Raw genomic sequence first — 27,451 nt, 5'->3', positions numbered from 1 at the left:
TCTGTCGCTCCCCCCAGTTCTCTCTTTTGCTTTTTTTTGTCCCCTCGGTCTTGGTCAGTGCACACCAAACTTTGTTTGAGGCTTAGAGAGTCAGCTCGCTCACTATCGGGGTGGCCGATCACATCACAGTGTGTGTGTGTGTGTGTGTGTGTGTGTGTGTGCTTTGTTGGAAGTCTTGGTGAATTAGAGGAGAGTGTGGGAGTGTGTTTGTGTTTAGTACCTAAAAGGTTAGCTCTCTCTATCTCACAGATGAGGAAGGTAAGCTCTTCTTTTTTTCTTCCGCTCAAATATCTTGTCGCCGCTCTTTTGTTCTTTTCAGTTTTTTTTAAGTGTAGAAAAAAAATGCTCTTAAAGTCTCCAAAGTGTGCGTTTAAAGCCGCAGTACAACTTGTATTACTTTCCACCTTCATATGCTTGTGAATGAATGATGATACTTTGGGCCTGAAGCTGTTTTTCCCAGCAGCCTCTAACACTCTGAGACCTCAGCCGGCCTTGGTTTAAAAGTGTGTGTCACCGCGACAAACATGCCAGCGGACTGTACAAAAAGAGGGAAATATGGATTTAGTTGGCTTCTCTGTGTGTTTTTGGGCATCAGGATTGTAAAATGAGATTACAGTGGCACGTTGGGTACCACAATAAGTGTGTGTTGTGTTGTGTGTGCGTGTGTTTTTCAGTATGTGTGTTGTGGGTGTGTGGGTGGGCGGGCGGGCGCTGCAGAAGGGAGGCATGGATAGGATCAGCTCTTATCTTGGCTGCCCAGTGCCACACGAGGTGTAACGCCACACCCACACTACCACACAGTGTGTTTGAACAGGCACACACACACACACACACACACGGCATCAAATCGCTGTGCCATAGTTTGACTTGTATTATCCAGTTTTTACAGAGGATATGCAAATGAGACGAGACCCCGGTGTAGGCCTAATATTAGCGCATGCAAAATAAACGGTAGAAATTCAGTTGACAGCAGGTTGCTTCCATTTGTTAAAAAAAACCAATCAGTTGATGTCTGCAGACGCTGATATTTCACAACAGCTGTAAAATGGTAATTGTCAAAAAAAAAAAAAAAAATCCCATGAAAAATCCCTTCAGGAGGCGACCTCATCGTTGTGACCCAACTGTTCCCTTAGTTCCACTTTTTATATTTTAAAATAAATTCAACATTAGTCTCTATGATCTGGCTTTTTAAAGTATTTGTGGTTAAGAATAAGATCTGATTGAACTCACAAACATTGTCAAAGATGTAGTTAGGTGTGTGATGTTAACTGCTTTTGCCCTTAAACTCACCTCCACCTAAAATATATCATCTTGAAGGGTGTTCCCAAAAATTTAAATGGCTCCACAATTTCAATTTTTCAGTCGTAAGTCTTTCTGTACCTGAAACCATCGCCTCTAGTTTGGCACTAGTGTTTCCCAAAAAACAGTTATGCAAAATGAAATGTTCACACAAGTTTAAAAAACAGCAGGAAGGAACGAGCAGATATTTTGATGAAGCAGAAGGAATGTGAGAGCAGCTTTAGAGTTATATTCAATGAAATCTGGACAGACAGACAGACAGCGTGGGCAGAGCCTCAGACAGACGCAGAGAGAGTGAGAGAGTGAGAGAGGGAGAGAGAGAGAGAGAGAGAGAGAGATGGTAGTGGGTAAGCCAAAGTGGAAGAGACAGGCCTTGAAAAGGAATCGTCCACGGTGTTTCTGTCGGTCAGGGCCGGTTTGCCTCCACATCTCTCAGTGGTTGCAACACGGCCGGATCTCAGCCCGCACACACAGACATTCAGCGTCGTCTGTCAGCGCGTGTGTAGATCTCACAGTCGAACCAATCTCGCAGAACACTTGACCTGAGCCGGGCTACGTAGGAAAAAGAAAGAAAGAAAGAAAAAAAAAAAAACCCACAAGTCTTGTTTTCGATGCTGCGTTTCTCACTTGAATGAGAGGCAGCTGTTTGTCGCGTCGCGTGAACCATTTCTGATTTCCAACACGTCTATTACATTTAAACCCATTCGAGGAGCAGTAGCAGTTTGAGTCGTCACATTTATTTTAAAGGTTGTGAAATATACAAAGCGTACAATTTTTAAAATCTAAACATTGACATTTTTTCTCCCGCTCTTTGTACTCATGTATCAGACTCTGATTATGAACCCTGCTCTTCTTCGGTTTACTGCAGCAGACAGGTTCCATCTTCAGATGTCTGTGTCACTCATATGCAGATAAATGATGTATTAATAAAACCACAATTTATCTGCATCTGCCAGAAACAAGCCATCCTGTCTGAAAGTCATCTTTGTCAAAATAATCTATGAAAATTTCTCTTTTTTTTCTTTTTTTTTATGTTTGGAAACTTTGAGTCAAAAACACCCACAGACATCTGCGGCTGCGGCTGCAGGTGCTCATTTGTTTTAGTGCGGCCGCTTGTTCTTCAATTTAAATAGAATCTGGGAGAAAACATTTTTCAGACTTCTACACAAACACCGTGCACGCCAGCCGTCACCAAACCGAGATCCGTCTGTTCATTAACACATAAAAAAATATTATCTTCAATACGTCTTTTCAGCCGGGGTTAATACTCGACGTTGTGCAAATGAAAGTGAAGGTGTGATGAAAGGTTGAATGTTTGTGTGTTGGAGTGTGAAGGTGTGTGCACTTTAAGACAAAAACTGTGTGTGTGTGACTGTGTATATATGTGTGTGTGTGTGTGTGTGTGTGTGCCAGTGTCAGCCTCACCACGCCTGAGGTGAGCCCAATAACCGTGCCCTGACCCACTGGAACGAACTTTCACCGTCTTTAGTTCCGAATAGAGAAGAAAAAAAAAAAAAAAAAGGTGACGTAAAATGAAAAAAAGCATTCAACAGCGTGCGCTTTTAATGCGGCGACGTTGAACTGCGGCTTCTGATTTTTGTGATTTTAAAACATTGAATTTAGTGCAGAAAGGTGTCGGGGTGAATGTGAGCTTTCTTTTTCTTTTTCTGATCCTCCCGTTTTCAGTAAGTGTAGCCTGGAGGAAGAGGTAATAAACGGGAGACCAGAGGGTCCCTACTGTAGTTTAATGCATGTGTGTGTGAGGAGGAGGTGGGTAGGAGAGGGAATTCCTGTCTTCTTCTTTAACCTTTATTTAACCAGGATATCCCGCTGAGAGCAAGAATCTCTTTTCTAAGGAGACCTGCAGCAGACATTGTGCCCTGCAGCTACTGGAGGAGACGACACACACACACACACACACACACACACACACACACACACACTGAAACACACTCATGTATGATTAAATAAAACTTTCACAGCCTCAACACCTTAATCCCACAGTGTGAGACTGTAACGGTGTGTTTTTTTTTTTTTTTACATGTCATTTTCATCCAGTGGCGTTCATTTTGGCTTTATTTACGCCTTCCTCCTTCCTCCTTCCTCCGCCCGTCTTGTCTTTTAAAGAAGACCTGATGGAAGGTCGGGAGGGAAGGGACAGAGGAGTGGAAAAAAAAAAAAACGTCAATTACAATTACCAATAATAATCTTTATAATTAAGCAATCACTTAATAGGAAATCAAATTATTGTGGGGGGAGACAGAGGGACAGAGGGAGGTCTCATGGGACTGTATTCATTTCTCTTCTTTTATTTGGCCGGAGAACTTTCCCCTTATTGTCTTTGCCGGCTTTTTGGGGGCCGGGAGGGGTCGTCGAGAGGGCTTTATTAACTGGTAGCCTAGGGTGGTGATATTTTTTTTTTTTTTTTTTTTTTTAGGGTGGGGAGGGGGAGAGAGGGTTTGGAGGGATATGTATTAATATTAATACGTTTTTGGGATAAGGAATAGGAGGAAAAGGGGCGAGCAGGGTGGGGAAGGGGGGGGGGGTAAAGGCAGTCATGGATCCACAAAATCACCCTTTCTTCTCTTCTTCTTCTTTTGAGGAGGGGAGGGGAGGGGGGGGGGGGGGGGAGTTTCTCAGTCAGAAGTTCAGTTTAACAGTCAACAGGATAAGAGGGAGAACAGGCAAGAACGCACATTTAGGGTTAGCACACTTGCTCCGGTATGCAAAGGGGGCTGCCTAATAATAGCTGGCCAATGTTTTTCACAAGGTCCCAGAGGATGACCGTGTGTGTGTGTGTGTGTGTGTATCGGTGTGTTAGTGTGTGTGTGTGTGTGTGTGTGTGATACTTGGCAGTGTACCACAAAGACACACAAGTGTGCCTGTTTAGCAGTTTCCTCTCCAGAGGCTCCTGGCTGGCAGTGTGTGCGGCTATTCCAAGGCTCCTCCGCGTGTCTCTTAATTAAGGCGCTCGTCAGACAGAGAGCAGCTGGGCCTGGTCTGGCCGAGCTGGCACTCAACATATTTCAGTCAATCCCTCGTCCTCCTCTCTCTTTCTCTTTCTCTTTCTGTGTCTCTCGCTCACTTCTCCTTCACCCTTTCCGTTCCGTCCTCACATCAAGGATCTCAAAAATACTTGGATACTCTTTGATACCACGTGTTTAAAAACTATTCAGTGTGCATCCATTTTAAAGTACCAAAGATCCTCCGTCATGTTTTTTTTAACTAAAAGCCATAACCATAGGAGAGAGAGAGAGAGAGAGAGAGAGAGAGAGAGAGAGAGAGAGAGAGAGAGGGGAGGGCTGCTGTGGGTCATTTAAATTCACAGGTCCGTTCAACATGATTGATGATTGAGCTGAGATACTTTAGAATGGATACGCACCAAATATATGACGGCAACTGAAGACACTTTTCCAAATTTTGCAGAAACATCAGCCATGATTTGGAACCCAGTGGAGAAGGAATGAAGGCGTCAAGTCCTTAGTGTCTATAACACCATATATGTTGTTTAAAAATGTCAATACTAATAAATCAAAAAAGACTTGCACATCCCTGAGCTGGTGCAGGATCCAAAACAACAATTTGAAGCAAAAAAAAAAGGTTTTACAAGTCTGAGGAAGAGCATGTTGGCTCTGAAAGTCACTTAATCATAAGTGACACCTTTGGGTGCAGATCTTTCTTTTGCTTCTTTTAAACTATTTTTGATACATATTTGAACACGGTACAATCCCTGTTATTATAAATTGCACAAATACACGAGCGATGTAGCAGTTCATGAGTTCACCTGCAGGTTTTCGCTTACTTAAAAACAACAATAACCCGATGTTTGGTGCTTAGGAGTTGTGTTTTTGTTTCGACAGTATCGATATCGTTTGTTTTTTAATTGTCTTGTATTGACGTTGGTAACAAAGTGAAAACCATTCCTCACATAGTCGTTTTTTCCTACTATGATTTTTCCCGCTGTAATGATGTGTAAAGCTTTAAATTGATGCTCGTTCTCTCTGAACACGACGCTGAACTGTTTGAACTTTCCATCCACCTACCGTCAATGAAGCACTGATTAGAGCCTCATAATGATCTGAGGGGTTTCCTGTTTACAGCTCCTTTAGTACCAGGACTAATGTTCAACATGTTAAAGACTTTTAAGTCCTACTTGAGTCTATCTGTGCTTCAGGTTTACAACAGTTTTTCAACATTTAGTCACAGGAACTTTTATTTAAACACGTTTTTGTTGGTGAAAAAAAATCATAAAAACTGGCTGACAAAGTGTCTATCAACTTAAACGTATCTCTAAAACGTTAAGGAGTTAAATGAAGTGTGTGGTATCAACAGATTCAGAATAACTACAATATTATATTTGTTTCAGTGTACATGCTGTATGATAATCTGCACGGCAGCTGAATCTTAAGGTAGTTTTGTACATTTTTAAGGTTTATTTTGGGGCTTTTTATACTTTTAGATAGGAGATAGGATAGAGTCAGAAATCAGGGAGAGAGAGAGACAAGAGAGGGAGAGTGTGGGATAGGAGCCACAGGTCGGATTCAAACCCAATCTGTCCGCTCTCGAGGACTTCAGCCTCTGAAAATGGGGCGTGCGCAGTAACCGCTAGGCTACTGGTGCTCCAATATTGTGAATTTTTAATAAAAACAGAACTCTGTCCACCAGTGAAAGTAGGATAAATGTTTAAGTTTTGAGTAGCTACATGTGTCGTCAGTCTCACCTGTGAGTTTAGTGTTTCTACCTCCAACTGAAAGAAATGTGTTGGACTTTTCTTTTAAATACTTTATTTAGAAGCTGGTTTAATGGGTTGAAAAAACACAGACAGAGTTAAAGTACATTTCAAAATAAATCCTACACAGATGCTGATAAGTCCATCACATCAACACTGAGGCAATGTTATTCCTTTCTAACATGATTTCAGTGTAATTTCTACATGGCTTGAGTTTAAGATAAGAAGCTTGAATATATGTTGGTCATAAAAACCTGACTGACTGTTATGTGTCTGTTTGTTTGAAGCCACTTCCCTAGACTGACGGGCACACATTGATCTGAAGCAAAATATATGAACAAATATATATTTCAGAGAATGAATGATTAAGACATTTTCACGAGCAGAAGTAGTTCTTCCATCAGGATCTTTTTAGTAGGAGAACTAGCTAACGTTGTCTCAGACATTCAGCATCAGCCCATATCCATATCCACTCTCCACCTTTCCTTCCCCCCCTTAACCCTTCAGCTCCACCCCTCCCTGCATCCATCCATCCCATCTCTTTATTCCTCCACACCCATCCCCAACCATCCTTCCATACAACCAGTCCGGGCCCTGGTTACGTGGCTGTTGCTATGCCGGGCTCGCAGGGTCAGGATGCATTGCTATAGGCTTCCCTGTGCTAATCCAGCTTGTATCTGCTCGAGGAGGGAACGCTGTGTCCTTCTCTTCAGATTTGGACTTCAGTCACATGCGTCCAAATATAGTAAACGTAGATGATCGGCCGTGTTAATTTCCTTTTGTTGGATAAAAGGCCCCCCAGTCGTCTTCGCTTGTCTCTGCACATCTGTCCACCTGGCTTAAAACACTGTGTGTCTGTGAATGTAGTCCAAGTCTTTGCTCGTGCACGTGTTCCTCCGCACACGCGTGCCTGTGCATCAGCACACCTAGGCCGCCCCTTTATCCGAGGGGATTATGGTTAAATGGAAACGCTGAGATTCTGGCGGCGAGCGACCGATAAAGCCGAAGTCGGCGTTGGGAGAGAAAATTAATTATTGAGGATAAAATCAGAGCCGAGCAGATAGTTACCTACTCGTTGGGGAGTTTAGTCATTGATATATCTGCGCTGGCTTCCAGACAACACGGCGAGTTCATCACAGCCTTAATGTGAGACGTGTGTGTGTGTGTGTGTGTGTGTGTGTGTGTGTGTGTGTGTGCAGGGGCGGTGCAAACTTTAAAGGGCTTCAGTTTGTGACAGCTTCTCGTCTTTTCTCAGCAAACATTTCATTAGTTTAAGACTTGACATTCCCACTAACTATCGTTGAATTTGATTGGTCAGACTGGTTTAGATAATGTTGTTATCTAAGGATCCACGCCTGGTCAGATTTTATACATTTCACTAGTTGCTAATTAAAACATATTTGCGATCAGAAAACAGCAGGTTAGAAGTGTTAACATTAATGCTAATACAAGTTTGTGTGAAGCTTTTATTGCTGCTGTCTTTGCCAGGACTCTCTTGTGAAGAGATTTTGTAACCCAATGGGAATATTCCCAGTAAAATTAAAATAAAAATGCAAGATTTTGGATTATAATTCAGTTTTCAAATGTTTCTTTTTTCTTTTTTTTTTAAGCCTTTTAGGACTCAGACTTCTAATTAGTGCTTATGTATATTGTCTTTCATAAAAACTACACACTGCATGTTAAATAAAATGTGGTTTGAATTTGGTTGAGCAGTGAGAAGGTTTCTCTTTTAGGTGCATGGAGGAAAAACCTGGTTTTTGATGTATCACTGTAACACTGCAAACATTCAAACGTTAAACCTGACTGATCTCTGTTCATTGTTGTGTCTCTGTGTTACGCTAAGATAATGTAGTGTAGGCTTGTTTGTCATCTCAGAATATCAGTTAGCACCACCTTGACTTTTCTTCTTCTTTGGTTTTGTCTTGATGCTTCTGCTTCATGTGTTTCTCTACTTTGCTCTGAGATACGCCAATAGTGGAAATGTCACAGGATGAAATCAGTCAGTCACTGAAAAGTATCCTCAGTGGTCAGAGTTGCAAATCTGCTAGTCTCAAATTTCTGATATGGTGACAAACCTACTGGAAACCGGGGTTTGCGTATGTGTTCTCATACGGCTTTGTGTTGGCGTGCGTGCAGGTGAGCCCATTCCTCTCCTCTGTGTGCAGCCTGATCAATAGTAATTGGGTTGAGTGTCTCAGGCCTGTTTCTCTCCTTTTGTACTGCTGGCCTTTTGTGGGCTGACACAGGGCCAGCGCCGAGAGAAAAGGAAGAAAGGCGAGGGGGAGACGGAGAGGAAAAAACGGAGGATGTTTGCAAGTCGACGAGCATGACTGACTCCCTCAACCAAATCTCCGGATATTTATTCAGCATTACTCACTAATCTAAAAAAAATCTTCCTCCCTCTCTGTCTCTTCTTCTTTTTTTTTTTCTCATTCACACTCCACACAGGAGGGCTCATGACTCTGTGTGTGTGTGTGTGTGTGTGTGTGTGTGTGTGTAAAGCTGTAGGATGATCTCAAAGAGGTTTTTTGATAAAAAACAGATAACTTGCGTCGATGTATTAACAGCCTCTTCCTCTCTCACTTACAAACACAAACACACTCCAGGAGTATCTCTCCATCCTCCTCCCTCGCCGTTCTGTCTCTTTTATGGCTTCCATAAAAGCGCTGTGTGTCGAGCGGAGGGCGGCGAGCTCCAGCGGTATTAGCAGGGAGGCATTAGGCATAAACTCTAAGGTATATTAAAGCAACGGCCCTGTTGTTCATATAAACACGCCAATTCAATTTAGCCTGCCCCACGGGGAATGGGATTTCAGCAGCAAGCGAGAGCGGGAAGAGGAGGGAGGGAGGGAGGGTGTTGGATGAGGTAAGACAAGGAGAGGTGTTGGGATGAGGGGATCTAGGGAAGGAGAGGAGAAGTAGAAGGGGGGAGAGAGAGAGAGAGTGCAGATTGGCACATGGGACTGGCTAGTTGCTGGAATACATTATAATTGTTGCATTAACTACCATGACGTAAGAATGGTGTGTGTTTGTGTGTACAAGTAGACACACACACACACACACACACACACACAAAACTCAGTACCTGGCAGGCAGAGGGGGTTGCTGGTGTCTGCACGCTTGGGCAGAGCGTTCTGTGGAAAACCCTACATTTCTATTATTCAATCCAAATTCAAATAAGCTTGTCAGGAGAGCTCCCGCTTTTTATTACCTGTCAGAAAAACCAAGGGATGGACGGAGCAGAGGGGGAGCAAATTAAACGACAGTAAATAAGACCCCCTATCTCTCTCCATGCTCCCCCCCCCCGCCATTCTGCCATTCCTCCTCGCTCTGAGTTTTTTTTAAGAGACGCACACATTTTTTAAAAAATTTGACAGCATGTTGTTGTTCACCTCTATCTGTAGTTTACCTTAACCAGGTTTTATCTGTCAATCACATGCAGCAAGCCGACCTAATTAGTTGTGTTCATCACTGAATACAATCTCCAGTCAACGTGGAGTCCACTAAGCCAAGAGCGGCATTCAAAATCGGGAGGAAATGCCTTAGCTCAGATGGATTAAGAGCATTTTTGACATGTAAAATGAGGAATCGTGGGAGAGTGAGGAAAAGGGAAAATTGGGCTCGTAAAAGGAAGAAGAGGCTGGATGGAGGGATTTCTTAAGGATGAGCTCTGGATGTGAAAAGGTGGGGGTAACACACACACACACACACACACACACACACACACACACACACACTGAGCACCCAGAGCAGCCTCCTCCTGTCTTGCCCCTTGCAGCCAGGCATAACCTCTGCCATCTGTCCACCCCACTCCTCCTCCTCCTCCTCCCCTGCTCTTCCTCGTCTTCCCTCAGCAGCCTTCCTTCAGTTCATGTTAAGGTTGTCACGATACCAGAATTTTAAACTTGGTAAAATCAAACGATATCGACGCCCGTTTTGATGATACCACGGCAGCACTGCCTAATTGTTCAAATGCGACGGATTTGTTGCAGTTTAGACCGGTTTGCTGTCTTCATGTTTGTAAGAGACATAAACAGATCTTCCTTTAGGACGGCCGGCTCAAAACCAGCGATGGAGAATTGCAGGAGACAAGGAATTACCTTCAAAAGCACGTTGAAGTTTATTTACACATCAGACATTTTAACAAAGAACAAGGAGCATTAGGAAGCAGGCTCTCCTCCTCCCTGTTCTGGCCTGCTCTTATGGATGGAGAACACCGGGCCCAGATGTTCTCAGTCCAGGATGACACAACCACTGGAACCTGAAACACAAAACAGCCAACCAGCAAAACAAGAAACCTGCAGGGTCGTCACAACCACCAACACTTCCTGTGTCTCTCTCTTCCAGCAGTTTTGGTGTTTTCTTTTCAAAGCTCGGGTACTTTTTTTTGAGACTGTCAATCCTTTGAAATCATCAAGATTGTTCCATCTTTTGATGCATGCTATCAAACATTTTGACAACCTCAGCTCATTCAGAGCCTCCTTATCCAACTCCATTCTCAGTTGGCATTTTGAGATTAGTGAAGAGGCCATTTTCTTACGTTGTAGTCAGAAAAATGTTCCTGTATCCATGACGATAACTGTTTCTATTAGTCAAAATGAGGAGTTTATTCAGAGCTGTTTTCTAGCTAATCATAACATCAACATTCATTTCTTTATGAATGACCTGAAAGTGCATCCTGAATGACTCAGTATTGATAAGCCCATTGACTTATTGAAGAGTTATTCTTACTGCATAATTCAGCACCATCATGTTGTACATGAGCAGCTCTGTCATGGTTATGTCCTTGTTGGGGTTTACATTTTATTTCTATCATAACTTTGTGTTTTTAAGGTCACTTTTCATACTTTGCACTCACACACCACCTCCAAAACCCCCTAGTGTCAGAAACAGGAACTGCAGTTTAAAGCTACGGTCGTATCTGTGATGTTGATGTTGGTTTTAATTAGCGTTGTCAAGACACCAGATTTGTAACCTTCAGTACAACTCCTGTAAAAATCTAATGACATCAATACCTATTTTGATATCAAAACAGAAGTCAGGAGAGGGCCCGCTTTGTTTTGTTTTTTTACAAAAGATGCAGACAAACTCCTCCACACAAATATGTTGCCATCTGCAGCTTTGAGCTTTAAAATATGACCATAAGATCTTTTTTTTTTTCTCAAGGCTTTGGTCCTTTTTTGATATTAATCATAATAATAAAGGGGATTGTATCATTTAAAAGCATACATCACAAAAGGTATGGATAACTTGGTATTGATTAGTATTGAACATGTGAACAGCCTTAGTGTTGATTACATTACATAGCCTCCTTACTGCTCTTACTCTTTAAGTTATCATACTACTGATTGAATGATTGACAGAGCGTTTTATTCTTTATACCAATGAATGTTAAAACTCACATTTAGTTACAGCTGTAGCCAACAGTAATAGGGTCGTCTGGTTTTGGGCTCTGCCAGGTGAAAAGGACAGCTGGATGACTTTAAAACTATATTTGAATGGAGCCATAAAAGAGCCATATTAGGAGGTCCTCTTCTAATCCTCCATTGTTCTTTGTCTGTCCCCCCCGTCCCGCAGAGGGCCCGCTCTAATTAAAGACTAATAATTGTATTGTTTTATGAATCCTACAGAGACACAGATTCTGCCCTTCAATCATTCAGACTCTCCAATGTCCCCGACCCATCGAGGTCTATCTCACCGGATGAAGTCTACAACCCACTGTGACTGACTGTGTGTGTGTGTGTGTGTGTGTGTGTGTGTGTGTGTGTGTGTGTGTGTGTGTGTGTGTGTGGGGCATGCAGTAGGAGGAGGAAGGAAAACGGCAAATCTAAATTAAAACTTTAAAGCACCATTATTTAATTACCCCAAAGGCTGTGGATTTTAAGGATTGAAGGGCGAGTGTGTGTGTGTGTGTGTGTGTGTGTGTGTGTGTGTGTGTGTGTGTGTGTACACGTGTGTACACGTGTGTGTGTGTGTGTGTGTGTGTGTGTGTGTGTTTGTGTTTGTTTGCTCATGCAATCGTTTGCTGCCGTCCAGGATTATTTCAGTTTTTCAATTTGCCCTTTCTCCTCAGTGTGTGTGTGTGTGTGTGTGTGTGTTTGTGACCACAGTGTAACACCCTTATTGGTTGCCCTCCTCCTTTGCCCCTCCTTCACCTCTACCCTCCACCCAACCACACACACACACACACACACACACACACACACACACACACACACACACACACACACACACACAAATTCATGCACACATGCTGAGGCGCCGGCAGATAAAAAGGCATTATGGTAAATTCCACTTAATGACAAATTTTTAATTTGGGGAACAGGGCCCGCTGAATGGAGCTTAATTACCGGGGCCAAAGATCCCTCGAAAAAATAACCCCCTCGACGTGCCCACCCTGCCCGATAATGGAGCGCTGCGCAAAACGCCTCAGATTAACCAACGCCGTTTATCTACCCCCTCCTCCTCTCTCCCCCCCCCCCCCCCCCCCTCTGTCTCCCGCTGTATAATAACAAAAATAACAATCATGAAAATTCTATCTGCCTCCCAGCCCCCCATCACCCCACTTCCCTCTGCCGCTCTCCCGCCCACTGCCTGGCTCACTCCCGCAGGAGGAAATTCATCAAAATGAAATTGAGGTTGCAACTCACTGGTTTTATTAAAATATATTTGCCCCTTCCAGAAGCTGTGTGATGGTGTGTTAGCAGGGGAGAGTTGTCACTAAAAACAAAAGTGCTTCCTGAATAATTTGGTCAGTGTTCTCAGAGATGCTTGACGTCCTATAGCTCACAGGAGGATGACTTCAGCCATAACATGTAAACACTTGTTGAGTTGAAGGCTGTTCAGTGAAGTTAAAACTCCTGTCGTATATAAGACCTGAACATGGACGTATTGAATGAGTCATGTGGGGCCCCTGGCGCAGAAGAACAACCTTTTTACTTCTCATGTGCGAAGGTGTACTGTACTGTATAAAAGACTTGATTTTAATAGAGGAAAACTGTATTTAAGGGCTTTAAACACTTTTTTTCTTTTTTGCATTAAAATGGAAAAAAGGTGCAGTTCCCAATTATCATCTCCTCAAGCTTAATTTTTTTTTTTTCAAATAGTTTCTCTCCCATGCCATTTCTTGCTCTCTCTCAATGGTTTCCTGATCCACTGTCTTATCTTGAGACATAACATCCCCCAAAAATACATTTTAAACACTTGTTCATAAAGATTGTATTCATTCAGAAGCTTTTTCTCGTTACATTTAGGTACATTTATTTAGACAGTCTTTAGTGCTGTGTCATGTAAATGACTATAAAGTCATGATTTCACAGCCACAAACAACTTTCTACATTATAATCTACCGGTCAACTTCAGGTTCAAAGCTATTAAAACCAGAGTCTCACTCAGTGATGTTATCTGTAACCTTGTCATCATTCAGTTAATATGACTAGCTAACTGTCTTTTCCATTGATTAGATAAAATCCCCAAATCTTTTTTCTGTAAGACAGTTTAAGATTATCTAAAGTAGACAGACAACATGCACTAATATCAGTCATGTAGAGGGTTTAGGTTGTCCTCCTACCTTTTCTTAAAATGCCTGTGTTGTAGTATCACACCCACCTGAGTATGTTTAGAATAACTCAAAAGCCTCTTTGAAACGTAGATGTCAGATTTGTGACTCAAGTGGCTCATGAGTCATGGCTGTGTGTTTTATATCCGATAAATGAATCTGAATGTGTTGAACGTTCAGACATTCACTGGCTCAGTTTCAGATATCTTCAACATGAAACCGGCACACAAACACCCTCGCTCAATTTTCTTGGCCTTCTCTTGCCCCTGTTGTTTTGTACCCTGATTGGACCATGTGGTTGCCATGCGGTTGCCAGGCCGCGCCCCTGCTGTGTAGTAATTGGTGTCTGTGGTATTGCCGCGTGGCGACGGTGCTTTGACTGACAGGTTTGGCCACCTGCCCTGCCCTGGCTGCCAACATGGCGTGGAGGAAGCGAGGAGGAAGGGAGGAGGTGGCAAGGGCTGGCAGGGGGTGAACGCTCGGCTTGTCACGCAGAGGGGTGGAGGGGTGGTTAATCAGAGACGGGTGCAGATGAAATATGTGATGGTCGAACACAAGGAAGATTCAACAGCGAGCAGGATGATGGCATTTTGCTTTTTCTTTGAAGGCAGAAACCCTGCGGTGAATGACTGATGAAAAAAAGCTTCTTTTCATAAGATGGCACATGTCCGTGAGTCAAGTCAGAGTTCATTTTAGGAAAGCTAATTTGACTCCACTCATGGGGGAAACATCGCATCATGTAACGGCTTTAACCAAAAAGAGATCTGATAAGAAACCAGATTATTTTTCAATTCAAATGTTTCTGACATTTCTGTCTTTGTTTCCCTGACGATAGAAGCCTGAGTGTCACAACCTACACTTTGTGAAGCCGAGGTGTTCTCCTTCCAGTTTGACCCATTTGAATCACAGACTGTAAATATTAATGGACGAAGTCTGAGTGACGTCAGCCATGTGGTCCTGCAGGGGGCTCTGGAGTCCCATCGATGGCTGGAAATGATGTCTCAACCTTACTTTTTCAGTCAACCTAACGACAGGCTGAGGCGGGTTTTAAGCCTCCTGACAAATCGTTACCCCGTACCCGCCTGTCAATCAGGTCAGCTACGCACCTTATTGTGAAGAACTCTAATCCTTCATAAAATCAAAAAGGATGACTTATCAAAACAATCACCTCCCATATAGTGTGTGCCATATATAGCATGTTAAATGGGCATTTTTGAATGGGTGTGCATGTGACTTCTGGTCCTTCTGCTGCCAGCCTCTAGTGGACACTTGATGAACTGCAGGATTTTTCCCTTTTGCACTAGCTTCATTATTTAAGTATTTTTTTCTCTTGATGCCAAATAAAAAAAAAAAAAAAGGACATTTGGTGTAACTTTGCTTGATCACATGAAGAATACAAACGAGGCGTTGAAGTTACTCCGGAAAAAGAGGTTAGCCAGTGTTGTACGTTAGCCTGGCAAGCTAACATCAGTAATGAAAGATATAAAGGAAATATGTTGGGGATAATGTTCAGTGAATGGGTTATAGCAGATGATCTGTTTTAACAACCCGCTTACTATACATCAGGGGTCTCCAACATGTCATAGCTCACGGACTGGTGTTCAGTCGCTCACTGAGAGGTTAACCAACTGTGTACAAATCTGTCTCAAGTCTGTTAAAGGAGCCGTATCCCTTAGCAACCGTGTGCACGTCACAGTAACTGTCTGCTAACAGTTGGGTTAAGCCAGGTCTTGAATATGTAGGTACAGGTTCTGGTCCCGCCCTGTGTAGAAGTAAGACATTAGCTGGTTGGCCAAGAGCCTCAGAACACTTCTATCAAACCGCCCTTTTGTAAAGAATCACCTGTAATACTTTTGACTTTCAACGGTCAAAGTTAAACCTCTTTAGTTTTTATTTACTAAGTTTAACCCTCAAAAACTCTCCGTGTGGAGGATTTAAGCGGATTGGAACAGTTGCCTAGCAACAAAAGCAAAACTCTCCAGACTCGATGGTTGCAAGATTGAGTCCCAAAATCAAGCCAACTTTCATTTGCCTCAAAGCATTCAGGTTTTGTCTAATAGGTTTTTGGTTTGCTGCATGTATGGAATAAGATCCTTGGTCGAACACAAGCTTAAGAGACTTTCACATTTTAATACATTAAATAAAATATCCAACTCAGGATGATTGAAGTTATAACAGGTTTTTAAAAAGCCGATTGCAAACAAGTGGCTAAATGAGACTTTAGTGTTGTTAGGGACATTGAACCCCATCCAAAAATGACAAAAACATCTCTGTTGATTTTATCACAACTTTTATAACTATGATGAGTATATTGGATTGTTTTGCACATTGGAAGAACAAAAACAGATCTTTCAAACGGTTGCAGGAAGTAGCCATGTAGTTTTCAATGGGCCCTCGATGTGTCTCCTCTGCATCACATCTCTGAACTCCTCGTGTTGGACGGCTGATCTGTGCAACACTTTGTGAATGATTGTTCACCAGTGGGTTTTGGAAATGAACTTGAGTTGATGCTGTGCTTTTGGCTTGCTTACTCTCATGATTCTTTCTCTCTCTCTCTCTCTCTCTCTCTCAGACTCAAAACTCCTAAAAAATGTCCTGAAGTTTTAGAGATGAGCTGCATGTGGGAACACAAACGACCGCATTTTTTTAACACCCACTCTACCCAGACTTTTTTTTTACTGCCAGCCTCCTAGTAATATTTCAGCATGTAATCATGGGTGAGCCAATGTGTGAACACAGCAGGACATGTATATTCACTATGGAGCGAATGGGCGGGGGTGATGACTTTTATATCACTTGACCCTTTGGTGACCGGTGCCATCTTGGATCTCGGTGCAGACGGTGAAGCTGCTTCGTACTCTTTTCTGTTGCTGATATGTTCTCTTCCACTCGTTTGTTGATAGTGCAAACATGTTTAATTACACATAATATTGATATAATGGGGGAGAAAAAAGTCATGATAGTGTCGGATGCTTTTTTTTTTTACATAATATTTGCCTCTTAAGGTCCCGCCCCCTCCTGTTTGACAGGGAAACTTCACGCTGTGAGGAAAAAAAAAAATGTTATCAGGAAAATGAAGAAAGATTTCAGATGCAGGCTGTGTTTTCACGAGTGCTTTCGTGAAAAAGATGTGACAGAGAGATCAGTGGAGAAAGACATAGAAAGAGCATGAAATGAAGCCAAATGAAATCTGCAGCAGTTTAATCTGTAACAGGCCCGTACAGTTATTGATCCCTGCATGGAAAATATTTAAACACACACACACACACACCATCTCATCTTATCCTCCCATCTCCCCCTCTTACTAACACTCTACCACCTCTCTCTACCTGTATTGTCTTTGCGACATGGGCTTCATATTCAGCTGGTTGCTCTTTTATTGTGTTGTAATTTGTGCCATGGCCCCATATCCATGCATTTTCATCCTCCTTCTCCTCGTCTTCCTCTTCTCCCCTCCCCTCCTCTCATTGTTCCTGCTCGTCTCACTTGTTCTCCTGCTCTCTCTGCTGTTGTCTTTTCTTTTTTTTTTTAAAGTGCATAGAAAAGCTAAAGGCTCGTGTGTGTGTGTCTGTGCATGTGTGCGCGTCTGACTTAGCCAACCTTTTGGTGTGTTTAACCTCGCAAAGGGAGAGGCTGTAGGGCAAGGGTGATGTCAAAAAGGAAGCACTTTTTTTTTCCACACACACACACACACACACACACACACACAGCCTGCACACTCCCTCCGACCCTCACCCATTGTCATGTATAGTGTTTCTTATCCAGCCCTGTCGCTTCAGTATCAAACATTACCTCCATTCGGGGGGGCAAGGCCTCTCTTTCACTTCCACTTTGTGTGTGTGTGTGTGTGTGTGTGTGAATGTTTGTGTGTGTGCGTGCAGGCCTTATTTAGTGTGTTAATGGGCCCGGGCAACAGAGTGGTACAATGGAGCGGGCCGGCCTGGGATGCCTGTTTAAGTGTCTGGAGAGGAAAGAGGGATAGGAGGCAAAAGAGGGCAAGTCTGAGGCTTTGATGTTGGTGTGACGGAGCTGAGAACAGCTTGCAGATGACAGCAACCAACACACACACACACACACACACACACACATAAAGACAAATTGTAGGACGAGCTACGTGCTTACAGCTAAGGTTGGTTTTTCACGAGACATTTCAACATTTGTGTGTCGTTCTCGTCTTATTTGACTTTTAAACCCTCCCTTGTCCAATGAGCAGGATGTCACTCGTGGTCCACTTACATTCCCTTTTGTGTGCGTTTGTGTGTGTGCACGTGTGTGTGTGTGTGTGTGTGTGTGTGTGTGTGTGTGTGTGTGTGTGTGTGTGTGTCACCCCAGGAGATCCGGGTGTTCATGGTTCATTAGCCACACGTACACTCCTGCTCTGTTCTCACTGGTAGAGGAGACAGATTCAGAGCATCGGCACACAAGCTCCAACCGCGCGCCTCAAACACACACACACACAAACACACACACACACAAACACACACACACACACGCAGGATTGTTGTGTTTGGTTGTGTTCTGCCGGCTCTGATGAACTGGCACTCAGCCTCCTCCCCTCTCCTCCTCATCTTCCAGTAATCAGGGTACCTATGAGATAGACAGGTAGCATCTGTCGCCTTCTCTCCCCTGCTCATTCCCTCCCTCTGTTTCTCCGTCCCCCCCCTTCCTCGCCATTGTGTCGAATTTCCCTCGATGACGGAGTGATGTGATAATGTTCAAGTTGTCCCAGAGAATGAAGAATCTGTGCAGCCCGTTGAATATGTCTCAACAAGGGTGCCTTTTTCTCCAACGTCCGTCTTTTTGGTTCCGACCCTGATTAGCGTCATTCTTATTTTATGATCACAGAACTTTTGAGAAATTCCTCACCAATTAGATCATTTGAAACGGAAGAGTCGTCCTCAACATGGCGGAGGCCTCTCGAGCCCTTTCAGCTGCTCGGTGTAGCCGAAGCCATCTGCTTTTTTTCAGCTCCAGTCTCCTTCAGATCAGTCGGGGCCACGATGAAGCGCGCAGCTCCGATGGTTTGGTTTTTGAACAGGGCCTCAAGGTTGATTAGCATATTTTCACCCAGTGTGCAGACAACAGCCTCCCCCCCCACCAACCCACCCTCTCTTCTTTTCCTCCTCCATCCTCTCCACTACACCCCCCCCCCCCCATGTGTTTGATTCCTCGGCCGTGACAAAGAGCTTCACCCTTTATCCGTGTGTGTGTTGGTGAGATGGGGGGCCCTTAGATTAAGGGAAAGCTTCCTGCTCTTTATTTGGGGAGTCCCCCCGGGAGACGCTTTGGGAATGACTTTCGTTGAGTCACTAACGCCTCCTAACACACACAGAGACGCACTTCTTTGCCCACATACACACCTTTCACCCCTGCTTTTATTTTCAGGCCGCCCATTGACTGGGTGCTGCTTGTTGTGTAACACTGACTCATGTGCACGTACACACACAGGTCATGGAGGCCCCCCCAGTCTGATCACAGGAGATGAACACTGCAGACGTTCTCTCTTTTAAAAATAAATGTTCCATTCATCATTACTAGGTACACCATAAAAAAACTCTTTAACACTGGTGTTACAGTAGCCCTTTACACCCTGTTACACATTGCATCCACACTGCGTGTTATTGGTGTCCCAGTGTGAGGTTTGAGGCGTTGCTGAAGCACAAGAGCCAAGGTGGCTTAACACACTGTGGGATTCACACACACACACACACACACACACACACACACAGCGCAGTTCTGACCTGCCGGCTCCAACTTTACACATCACCACTTTCTCAACTTCAACATTACGCCTCCACGCGTCACACATTACAGACGAGGCCTCATGTCCCATCTTCAAGTGGCAATGTGTCCACAGCAACTGAGAGATATGACATGTGTATTCCCAGAATGATAAACTATGACATCAGTAAAAAAAAAAATGGATACATCAACATCTGTTTTGATACCTCCAGGAGCATCAGACAAAGTGAGAGTCCATTGCCAAACAGAATTTTGCACATTTTCTTTATTTGATGGTGATCGTCTCGTGTTCAAAGCTCTACTTTGAGTTTCAGGAGCATCAAATTTAAGTCCAAAGCTTTTACTTTGATGACCAAGACGTTGATCTGTTTGTAAGTAGGTGTGTGTGTGTTCGGAGGTGAAGGTCATGGCAAAAGAAGCCTCATCCGAACAGCAGCCAGTTTAATTTGTTTGACAGGGAGGAGAGGCGATAACCTCCCTCTACAGAGAGAGAGAGAGAGAGAGAGAAAGCAAAGGAAGGAGGGCTGAGCAGAATTGCGATAAGGCAGCCGGATAGAGAGAGTGAAAAAAAGAAGGAGAGAGGTGGCAAGGAGACTGTAATATTTGATTATGGCTCAAGGCTGCATGTTTGTCCAAAGGCTAAAGACTGTCAACCAGCTAATCGTGGGGGTCGATGCGTGGGTGTGTCTGCGTGTGTTTGTGAAAGCATGTGAGCCTGTGTGGGTCGCTGCTATCAGCACATAATTTATGCTGAGTACACGTGTGTGTGTGTGTGTGTGTGCGCGTGTGCGCGTGTGCGTGTGTGTGTGTGTGTGTGTGTGTGTGTGTGTGTGCGTGTGCGCGTGTGCGCGTGTGTGTGTGTGTGTGTGTGTGTTACAATTTCTGGATGTCAGTTACAGTTCTGTGGGCCTGAGGAGAATACAGCGGTCTCCCTCAGGGCGCTGTTAGTGCCACTCTCATACAGATGTGCTGGGCTGCCACTGTGTCAGTTTCTCTGTGTGTGTGTGTGTGTGTGTGTGTGTGTGTGTGTGTGTGTGTGTGTGTGTGTGTGTAACTCAAACAGGAAACTAAACTTGCTCCTCAGGGTTTAGAGTTCTTAATAGGGCTGGATATTGTCTTGAGTTTGTCAGTTCTGGTTCCTGTTGAAGATGGTTGCCGCCGGTCCTGTAATGCGGTTTGAGTGAGAAAGAAATGTAGAGGTAACCGGTTCACAGTCATGAGTAAGCCTCACTGGATGGACTGGTGGAACATTACTTTCAGAATAAGATAAGCGCTCAGAGTTAAACACATGGTTCTCATGAATGCCCATCCGGAAACACCTAACAAACGATTTGAATGCGTATCATGACTAGAGCCCGACCGATTAATCGGCCAGCCGATAATATCGGCCGATATTAGCCTATCCAGTGATTATCTGTATCGACTAATTTTACATATGTGCCGATATTACTCGATTTAATCACCAGATAAAAAGCAGTTCATTTAAGTATTACACTAGCAGTTCTCTGTCATGAGCAGAGTGTGTTATATGGATTACAACAAACATTATCACTCTCCAGAGTGTCGAGTGGTGATCACGCTGTGATAACTGCATTTGAGGGATCAACACAATAAATGTGTATGTGTGTATATACATCTATATACTGTATATATTAACTCTACAGATCGAAGACACATCTAAGAACGATATCGGCGAATATATCTGAATCCAATTTTTTTCTCTCCCTAATATCGATACAGGTATTGGACCCAAAAATCCCACATCAGTCGGGCCCTATGATATCACTATACCATTTTATCACGATTTTCTACTATATTCCTTTTGATTTTTTTTAAAAAACCAAAGGATTTTTGGAGCACGGATGGCCTAGTGGTTAGGCCATGCCTTTCCTCTGTGTCACTTTCCACTTTTTCCCCCATTTCCCTACAAAATCTTTGAAAATAAATTTAAAAGGATTTAAAAAAAAAAACAAAACAAATAAAAAGTAAGTAATAATAAAAATGACATGTATAGCATTATATGTATCTAAATTCTATTTATATAAACAGGTGCAGCCTGCGTGTCTAACAGTGAAGCGAAGAAAGCTTTTGAAAGACAATTTTTTTGAACAACTGACTTTGGTCAGCTAATTGTTTTTTCATGATTTTGAAAAGTTGTGGCATTAAAACTTGCTCTAACATGTAAATCATCCGCCCACATCATGAAACACAGCTGCACGTAGTGATCTCTGTGGCTTTTGTAATCATTTCATCAAGGAGGGTTTCAAATCCTCTTCCCAGTGTATGTTCGTAATGTGACTTTGGTGACCCCAGCTTCTTGAAGCAGCGCAGTTTTACGTGTTGCATCATCTTGGTTGTGCGCTGCTATTTGTGTAGTTCATCGGCCTATTGAGCAGATAAGACAGACTCACTTAATCTCTAAATCTTCAATTTCTTCTTGCATGTCTGCAAACTTCTCTTCTTCAGCTAATGACGTTAAATCAGAGAAGCGGAAGCAGATAGCACCCTCTGCTTATTAAAACGAGTATTGCAATATAGTTTTGTCTCATTGATTTGAGTTGTCCTTTATCGGTATCAAGCTTTAACTGTATTACTGTACTAATATATTTTCTTCTTAAGGCTTTTCGGTTTTTATTCGTTGTTTTCTTAATTTGTGGGTCTTGTGTGGTGATAAGAACATTTAAAATATATATTTTTATTAAAGAAAAATCACCAATTTATTAAAAAAAAATCACAACGTTTCGGTCCATCTGAACCTTTTTCAAGTGTGAGGGACCGAAACTAAATATACCTCAAATTGTGCATGGCTGAAGATGTACTTGGATTCAGAATTCAGAATCAGGTTCTGAACTTGAGTGAAAAAGCATCAGTATTTAAAAATGTATTTTTTCTGTCTTGCCAGATGTCGAAGATGACGGGAGCTGGATTGTTTCTGATAAGGACAAGGAGGCAAGTGTCACACCATGAAATATATATCCTAACATTTAACCACTGATGCTTCTAAGGTGTGTGGTTTGTGCGTGTAGGCTTCAGACAGTGATTCTCTGAAAAGTCGAGAGGACAAGAGAGATGTGTGCTGCACCCATTGATTTAAACCTAAACATGTTTTTAATCAATATTTACTGGAAATCAACAAAAGTGCAAACAGAGTTTCTTTGGACTGTTTTTATATATCATGCAAACATTTATTTTAGGAATTCTAGATATTTAAATATTTGTCCTTCATACAGTTAAAAAGTATTGAACAGTGTTTATAACAACATCAAGCTGATTACTGTTCTTTACAAGCAGTTGTTTTATGATTTCTTTTACTGTAAAGTATTGATGAACGGTTGAACTTTGGGTACAAACATCCAGCTCAGTCCACATTCGTCATTGATGCATTCACTGTGTGTGTGTTTCAGGCTCAGATCTACAACAAAGACAAAGGTGCCAAGGTCGCGGTGCAGCGGCTGCTAAACAGATATTATACAAGCAAGAACGTCCAATGTAGAAACTGCAACAAGAACGGACATCTCTCCAAGAACTGCCCGCAGCCCAAAGTAAGTCTAATCAGTGCACAGTCTCATTTACAACTTGTGATGAGTACAAATGTGTAAAACTGTTGTGTATGTGTGTTTGTGTGCAGAAAGTGTTGCCCTGCTTCCTCTGTGGCACCCCGGGCCACCTGTCGAGTGAATGTCCCAACAGGCACTGCAACAACTGCGGCCTGCCGGGTCACATCTACAACTCCTGCAACGAGCGGGCGTACTGGCACAAACAGTGCCATCGCTGCCACATGACCGGCCACTTCTTTGATGTGAGTATAGCATCCAAACAGCGTATTCAGATTCAGAATCGGCTTTATTGACCAGGTATGCTTACACACACACACACACACACACATATCAGGAATTTCACTTTGGTGAACTTATATTTAAAACTACATGGACCCCCCCCCCCCCCCCCCCCCCAAACAAAATGTGCAATAATGTCAGTCGGGGGGTCCAATCTCATAGCACTTTGCAACAGATGAAAGGAAAATCTTCAATAGGCAGAATCCTCGAGCAGAACCAGACACATGGTGAACAGTATCTGCTGAGTTCTGCTAAGACTGGAGGGGGCGAGAAAGTGAGAGATGGTTCGATGCAAACATTCGGACAGACATGCACCCAAAGTAAAAAAGTAAACACCAATCACCCTGCTTGTATTTCTACTCCCCCTGTTTCCTCCCCCCTCTCTCCCCCATAAACCCCCCCCACGTTAGTGACCAGGGGTCAACACACGCTGCTGTTCACATTAATTGATACACTTCAGCAATTACAGCTTAGTTATGTCTCTGCCATGCTGCATATTCCAGCTGTGTGGTTGTGTGTGTTTATGTGTGTGTGTGTGTGTGTGTGTGTGTGTGTGTGTGGTTGTGTGTGTGTGGCACTGAAGGGTGAATCTAATGACCATCAATGACAATTATCCCACCGCAACGTTCATTACCTTGCCCATTTACACTAATGCCAAAGAATGGAAAACCCTGTGTGCATGTAAGAGAGCCTGCCTGTGTGTCTCCCCCACCTCACCCCCATACCTCTCTCTCTCTCTCTCTCTCTCTCTCTCTCTCTCTCTGCCAGTCAGTCATGTACTGTGCTCTGTGTAATGGATGAGTAACCAGGTGAACACCAGAGGGAGAGTGGAGACCAGGACACACAACACCCCTTTTCTCTCCTCTCTCTCCCTCTCCTCTCTCTCTCTCTCTCTCTCTCTCTCTCTCTCTCTCTCTCTCTCTCTGTCTTGTCCATCCTTTCTCCCCTCTTCCTCCCAATCCCCACATTCATCTCCTTCTTCTCTTTTTTGCATATTGTTTTTTAACGACAAACAAAGGTGCAAAGTTGTGTGGTATTCTAATTACCTTTCTCTTGTAAAGCACCACTTTTTCCCCCCTTGCACTCACAAATGATACAGTACGTGTTAGTGTGTGTGTGTGTGTGTGTGTGTGTTTGAGACAGAAACAGAGAGTCAGGTCTCTGTCCCATGGGCCTTTCTGTGTCTCTCATTAAAGACAGACGGTTGACGGAGCGCGAGTGTGTCGCTCGCCTCGCCTGTCGCCCTCAACAACAACACACTACCCCGGCGGTCTGGAGGGAGAGAGCAAACAGGAGGGAGCGGTTGTGTGTGTGTGTGTTAATGTGTGTGTGTGTGTGTGTGTGTGTGGGGGGGGGGGGGGGGGGGGGGGGTTGCTGAAGAAAATAAAGCTTAGATGAGAGGTGGAGGATCCAGCTATCGAAATTCATATTTTCCAAACTCCGTAGTCAAATCTAGACATCTCGGATTAAGCCTAGAGAAGTGGCGAGCGTTCCTTAAAGGTCACGATTCAAACAAGCAGGCGAGGCCAAAAACTCTCTTTTTAATGTGATAACAATTTACATATCATGGAACCGTGTATCTGAACTTGTTTAGTGTGTTAGAGACAACTGAACATATCCTCCTCAGCAGAGAAGGCGTAGATCGTCCTCCTCTCTCCATCTCTCTCTCTCTCTCTCACTCAGTAGGTGTGTAAGTAGATAAATCTCGTTGCCCGCGGCGACTGCGGCATTTTCAATTTCCCAGTGGGAAGTGGCGGCGGTTGGGAAAGGATGTCGGAACGCTTAAGGAAACAGCGTGGCGAAGCCCCGGAGATAATGCTTTAGCCACACCGGGACAAAACGACTGACTGCTTCACTTACTGACTGTTTGAATGACTGCTGAGGGAAACGAGCTAACGCTAACAAAGCAGCGCTATAGAGGTTTCATGAGGAACAGAGGAAGAATAATAAGGGTTGCTTTCTCGCCCTCCTTGTTCCATGTCTTCTGCCTCTCTGTCTTTTTCTTCTTGTGTCTTAAATATCGTTCTCAGAATAAAAACCTTCACATACTAACTGCTGCTACTTCAGGATCATCTTGATTTACTCTATAAAATAAACGCTGTCCTACATCTTTTTCTGTAGTTTTCCTGACCTTACAATTTATTTCTCTTCCTTTTCAGGCCTGTCCAGAGATCTGGAGACAGTATCACATCACTGTAAGTAACTTACTAAACCAACACTGTCAAAAAAACTGTTGACTGTCATGTTGGATTTGAGCTTTAAAGGTCACATATTATTCTTCTTTTCATCAAGTTTAAATAAGTGTCAGAGTTCCACAAAACATGTCTGTGAAGTTTCTTGTTCTAAATCCACTCTGATCTTGTATTTGATCATGCCTATAAACCCCTCTTTTTCAGCCCTGCTCAGAACAGGCTGTTTCTGTGTCTGTACCTTTAAATATGTAAATGAGCTGTGTTTGACCACGCCCCCTCTCTGGAAGGGCTTGAGTGGCTCGGGCTTTCTCACTCCTTGCCCTTTAGTTCACGGTGAGAAGGCAGACTCAGAGGGCAGAACAAACACCTAGCTGTGGGAGTGTCACCCACCTGGGGGAGGGGTTACTGCCCTTTGTGATGTCATGAAGGGAAAAATCTCCAAACGGCCTGTTTGAGCACACATTTTCTGAAAAGTAGAGAGCTTCAGATAAGTAAACATGACCCTGTCCCACCTTTTCTGAAACAAGTCTCTCTCATCAGATTCAAAATGGGCATATGATTTTTCAGAAACACTGACATTTCTCAGTTTCAACATTTCAAAGGTTGTTTTTGTGCTATTTTGAATCAAATATGTTGTTTTATATGCATATACATATATGCTTATTTTGAATTTGGGGTTGTATTTCTGGTTTAAGTTGATAGATTGCAGTTTGTGCTCACCTTGTGTCAAATTTGGTCAAATCCCAGCGGACGCAGTCGTCCTGCTCCGAGTCCCAATTAACAGCAGAGAAATGCAAAAGAGCAAGGGGGTGTTGGTGGTGGTGGAGGGGGACTATAAGCCACAGCACACTCACCCTGCCCCTCTTACAGCCGCTCACATTTCTTAAATGTTTTTAACATTTGAACTTACCTCATAAGAAGGTAGTGAGTTTAGAGACATAACCAGAGAAATAGTCGTTTATTAGCTGGATTAGCTTTAAAGACAGTAAACTATCACAGGTTTCATGAAGGGAAAAGTTTGACACAATCAGTCAGTGATCAATGCGTTTGTTGTGACGGGTATTGACCTCGCCCTGCAGCAGCTGAGTGAACCATAGCGACGAAAAAAAGTAAACTTAAAAGATAAAGAAAGAGCCAGAAGTGATGGGAACCTTTATTAATGTCTATTTATTTATTTATTTAATCTGTAAACAACTTACCGGTTCACGTGTGTGTGTGTGTGTCTGTGTCTGTCTGTGTGTGTGTGCTTGTGTGTGTGTCAAAGTGTAGAAAAGTGTGTGACAGTAACGTGGGCCAGATGTCAGCAGGGGATGCATTTGCTTATTGTTCTGTGTGTGTTTTTCCCAAATCTGAGAAGATAACTAGTTTTCTTGGCTCCTTATGTATGCATGTATGTGTGTGTGTGTGAGTGTGTGTTTCAGAGTGTGTGTGTGTGTATGTGCATCTAAGCGAGGGGGTGATATAGACCTCAGCCTAAGAGAAAAGAGCAGCTTGTTTGTCAATTAAAAGACGTGATAAAGCATGAAATGGGCTGCCAACGCCACTCGGGACGAGGGAGGGAGAGAGAGGGAAGAAGAAGAGTGTGTGTTTGCATACATCTTGGCGTGTGTGTGTGTGTGTGTGTGTGTGTGTGTGTGTGTGTGTGTGTGTGTGTGTGTGTGTGTGTGTGTGTGTGTGTGTGTGTGTGTGTGTGTGTGTGTGTGTGTGTGTGTGTGTGTGTGTGTGTGTGTGTGTGTGTGTGTGTGTGTGTGTGTGTGTGTGTGTGTGTGTGTGTGTGTGTGTGTGTGTGTGTGTGTGTGTGTGTGTGTGTGTGTGTTGGGGGAGGTCTGTCACTCTCCTCTATGGAGATTAATTAGCAGGGGCTGTCTAATGAAAAGGCAGCATCGTTAGCGCGAGGGTAGCACGACGGGAGAGGCGGAGGATGGCGGAGGGAGGAGGTAGCAGGACGGGGGAAGTTCCAGGGGAGACGCTGGCAGAGAGGACGGGAGAGAAGTTTAATTGTTGCACAAGTGGTGACGGGGGGATTCTGTATAGGTTTCGCTGTAGAGTTTTTTGTTTTGAACCACAGACGAGAGGATACGTTTCATACGGAAGAG

At 43.5% G+C, this 27,451-nt stretch overlaps 1 protein-coding gene across 2 annotated transcripts in view; it reads left to right on the top strand.

Moving 5' to 3' along the window:
• Positions 1-27,451, top strand: part of zcchc7 (zinc finger, CCHC domain containing 7) — a 53,381-nt gene that overhangs the window by 10,593 nt on the left and 15,337 nt on the right. For both annotated transcript variants that reach the window (XM_065958864.1, XM_065958867.1), the window contains 4 exons: positions 22,230-22,276; positions 22,732-22,869; positions 22,956-23,126; positions 25,323-25,358. In XM_065958864.1, coding sequence (XP_065814936.1) covers positions 22,230-22,276; positions 22,732-22,869; positions 22,956-23,126; positions 25,323-25,358 — 392 coding nt within the window. The remainder of the gene's footprint in view (positions 1-22,229; positions 22,277-22,731; positions 22,870-22,955; positions 23,127-25,322; positions 25,359-27,451) is intronic.

The sequence above is a fragment of the Labrus bergylta genome, chromosome 1 (assembly GCF_963930695.1).
Source record: "Labrus bergylta chromosome 1, fLabBer1.1, whole genome shotgun sequence".
In the NCBI taxonomy this organism is placed as follows: domain Eukaryota; kingdom Metazoa; phylum Chordata; class Actinopteri; order Labriformes; family Labridae; genus Labrus; species Labrus bergylta.
Note: the sequence above shows the minus strand (reverse complement) of the source record. Positions and strands in the feature narration are given on the sequence as shown.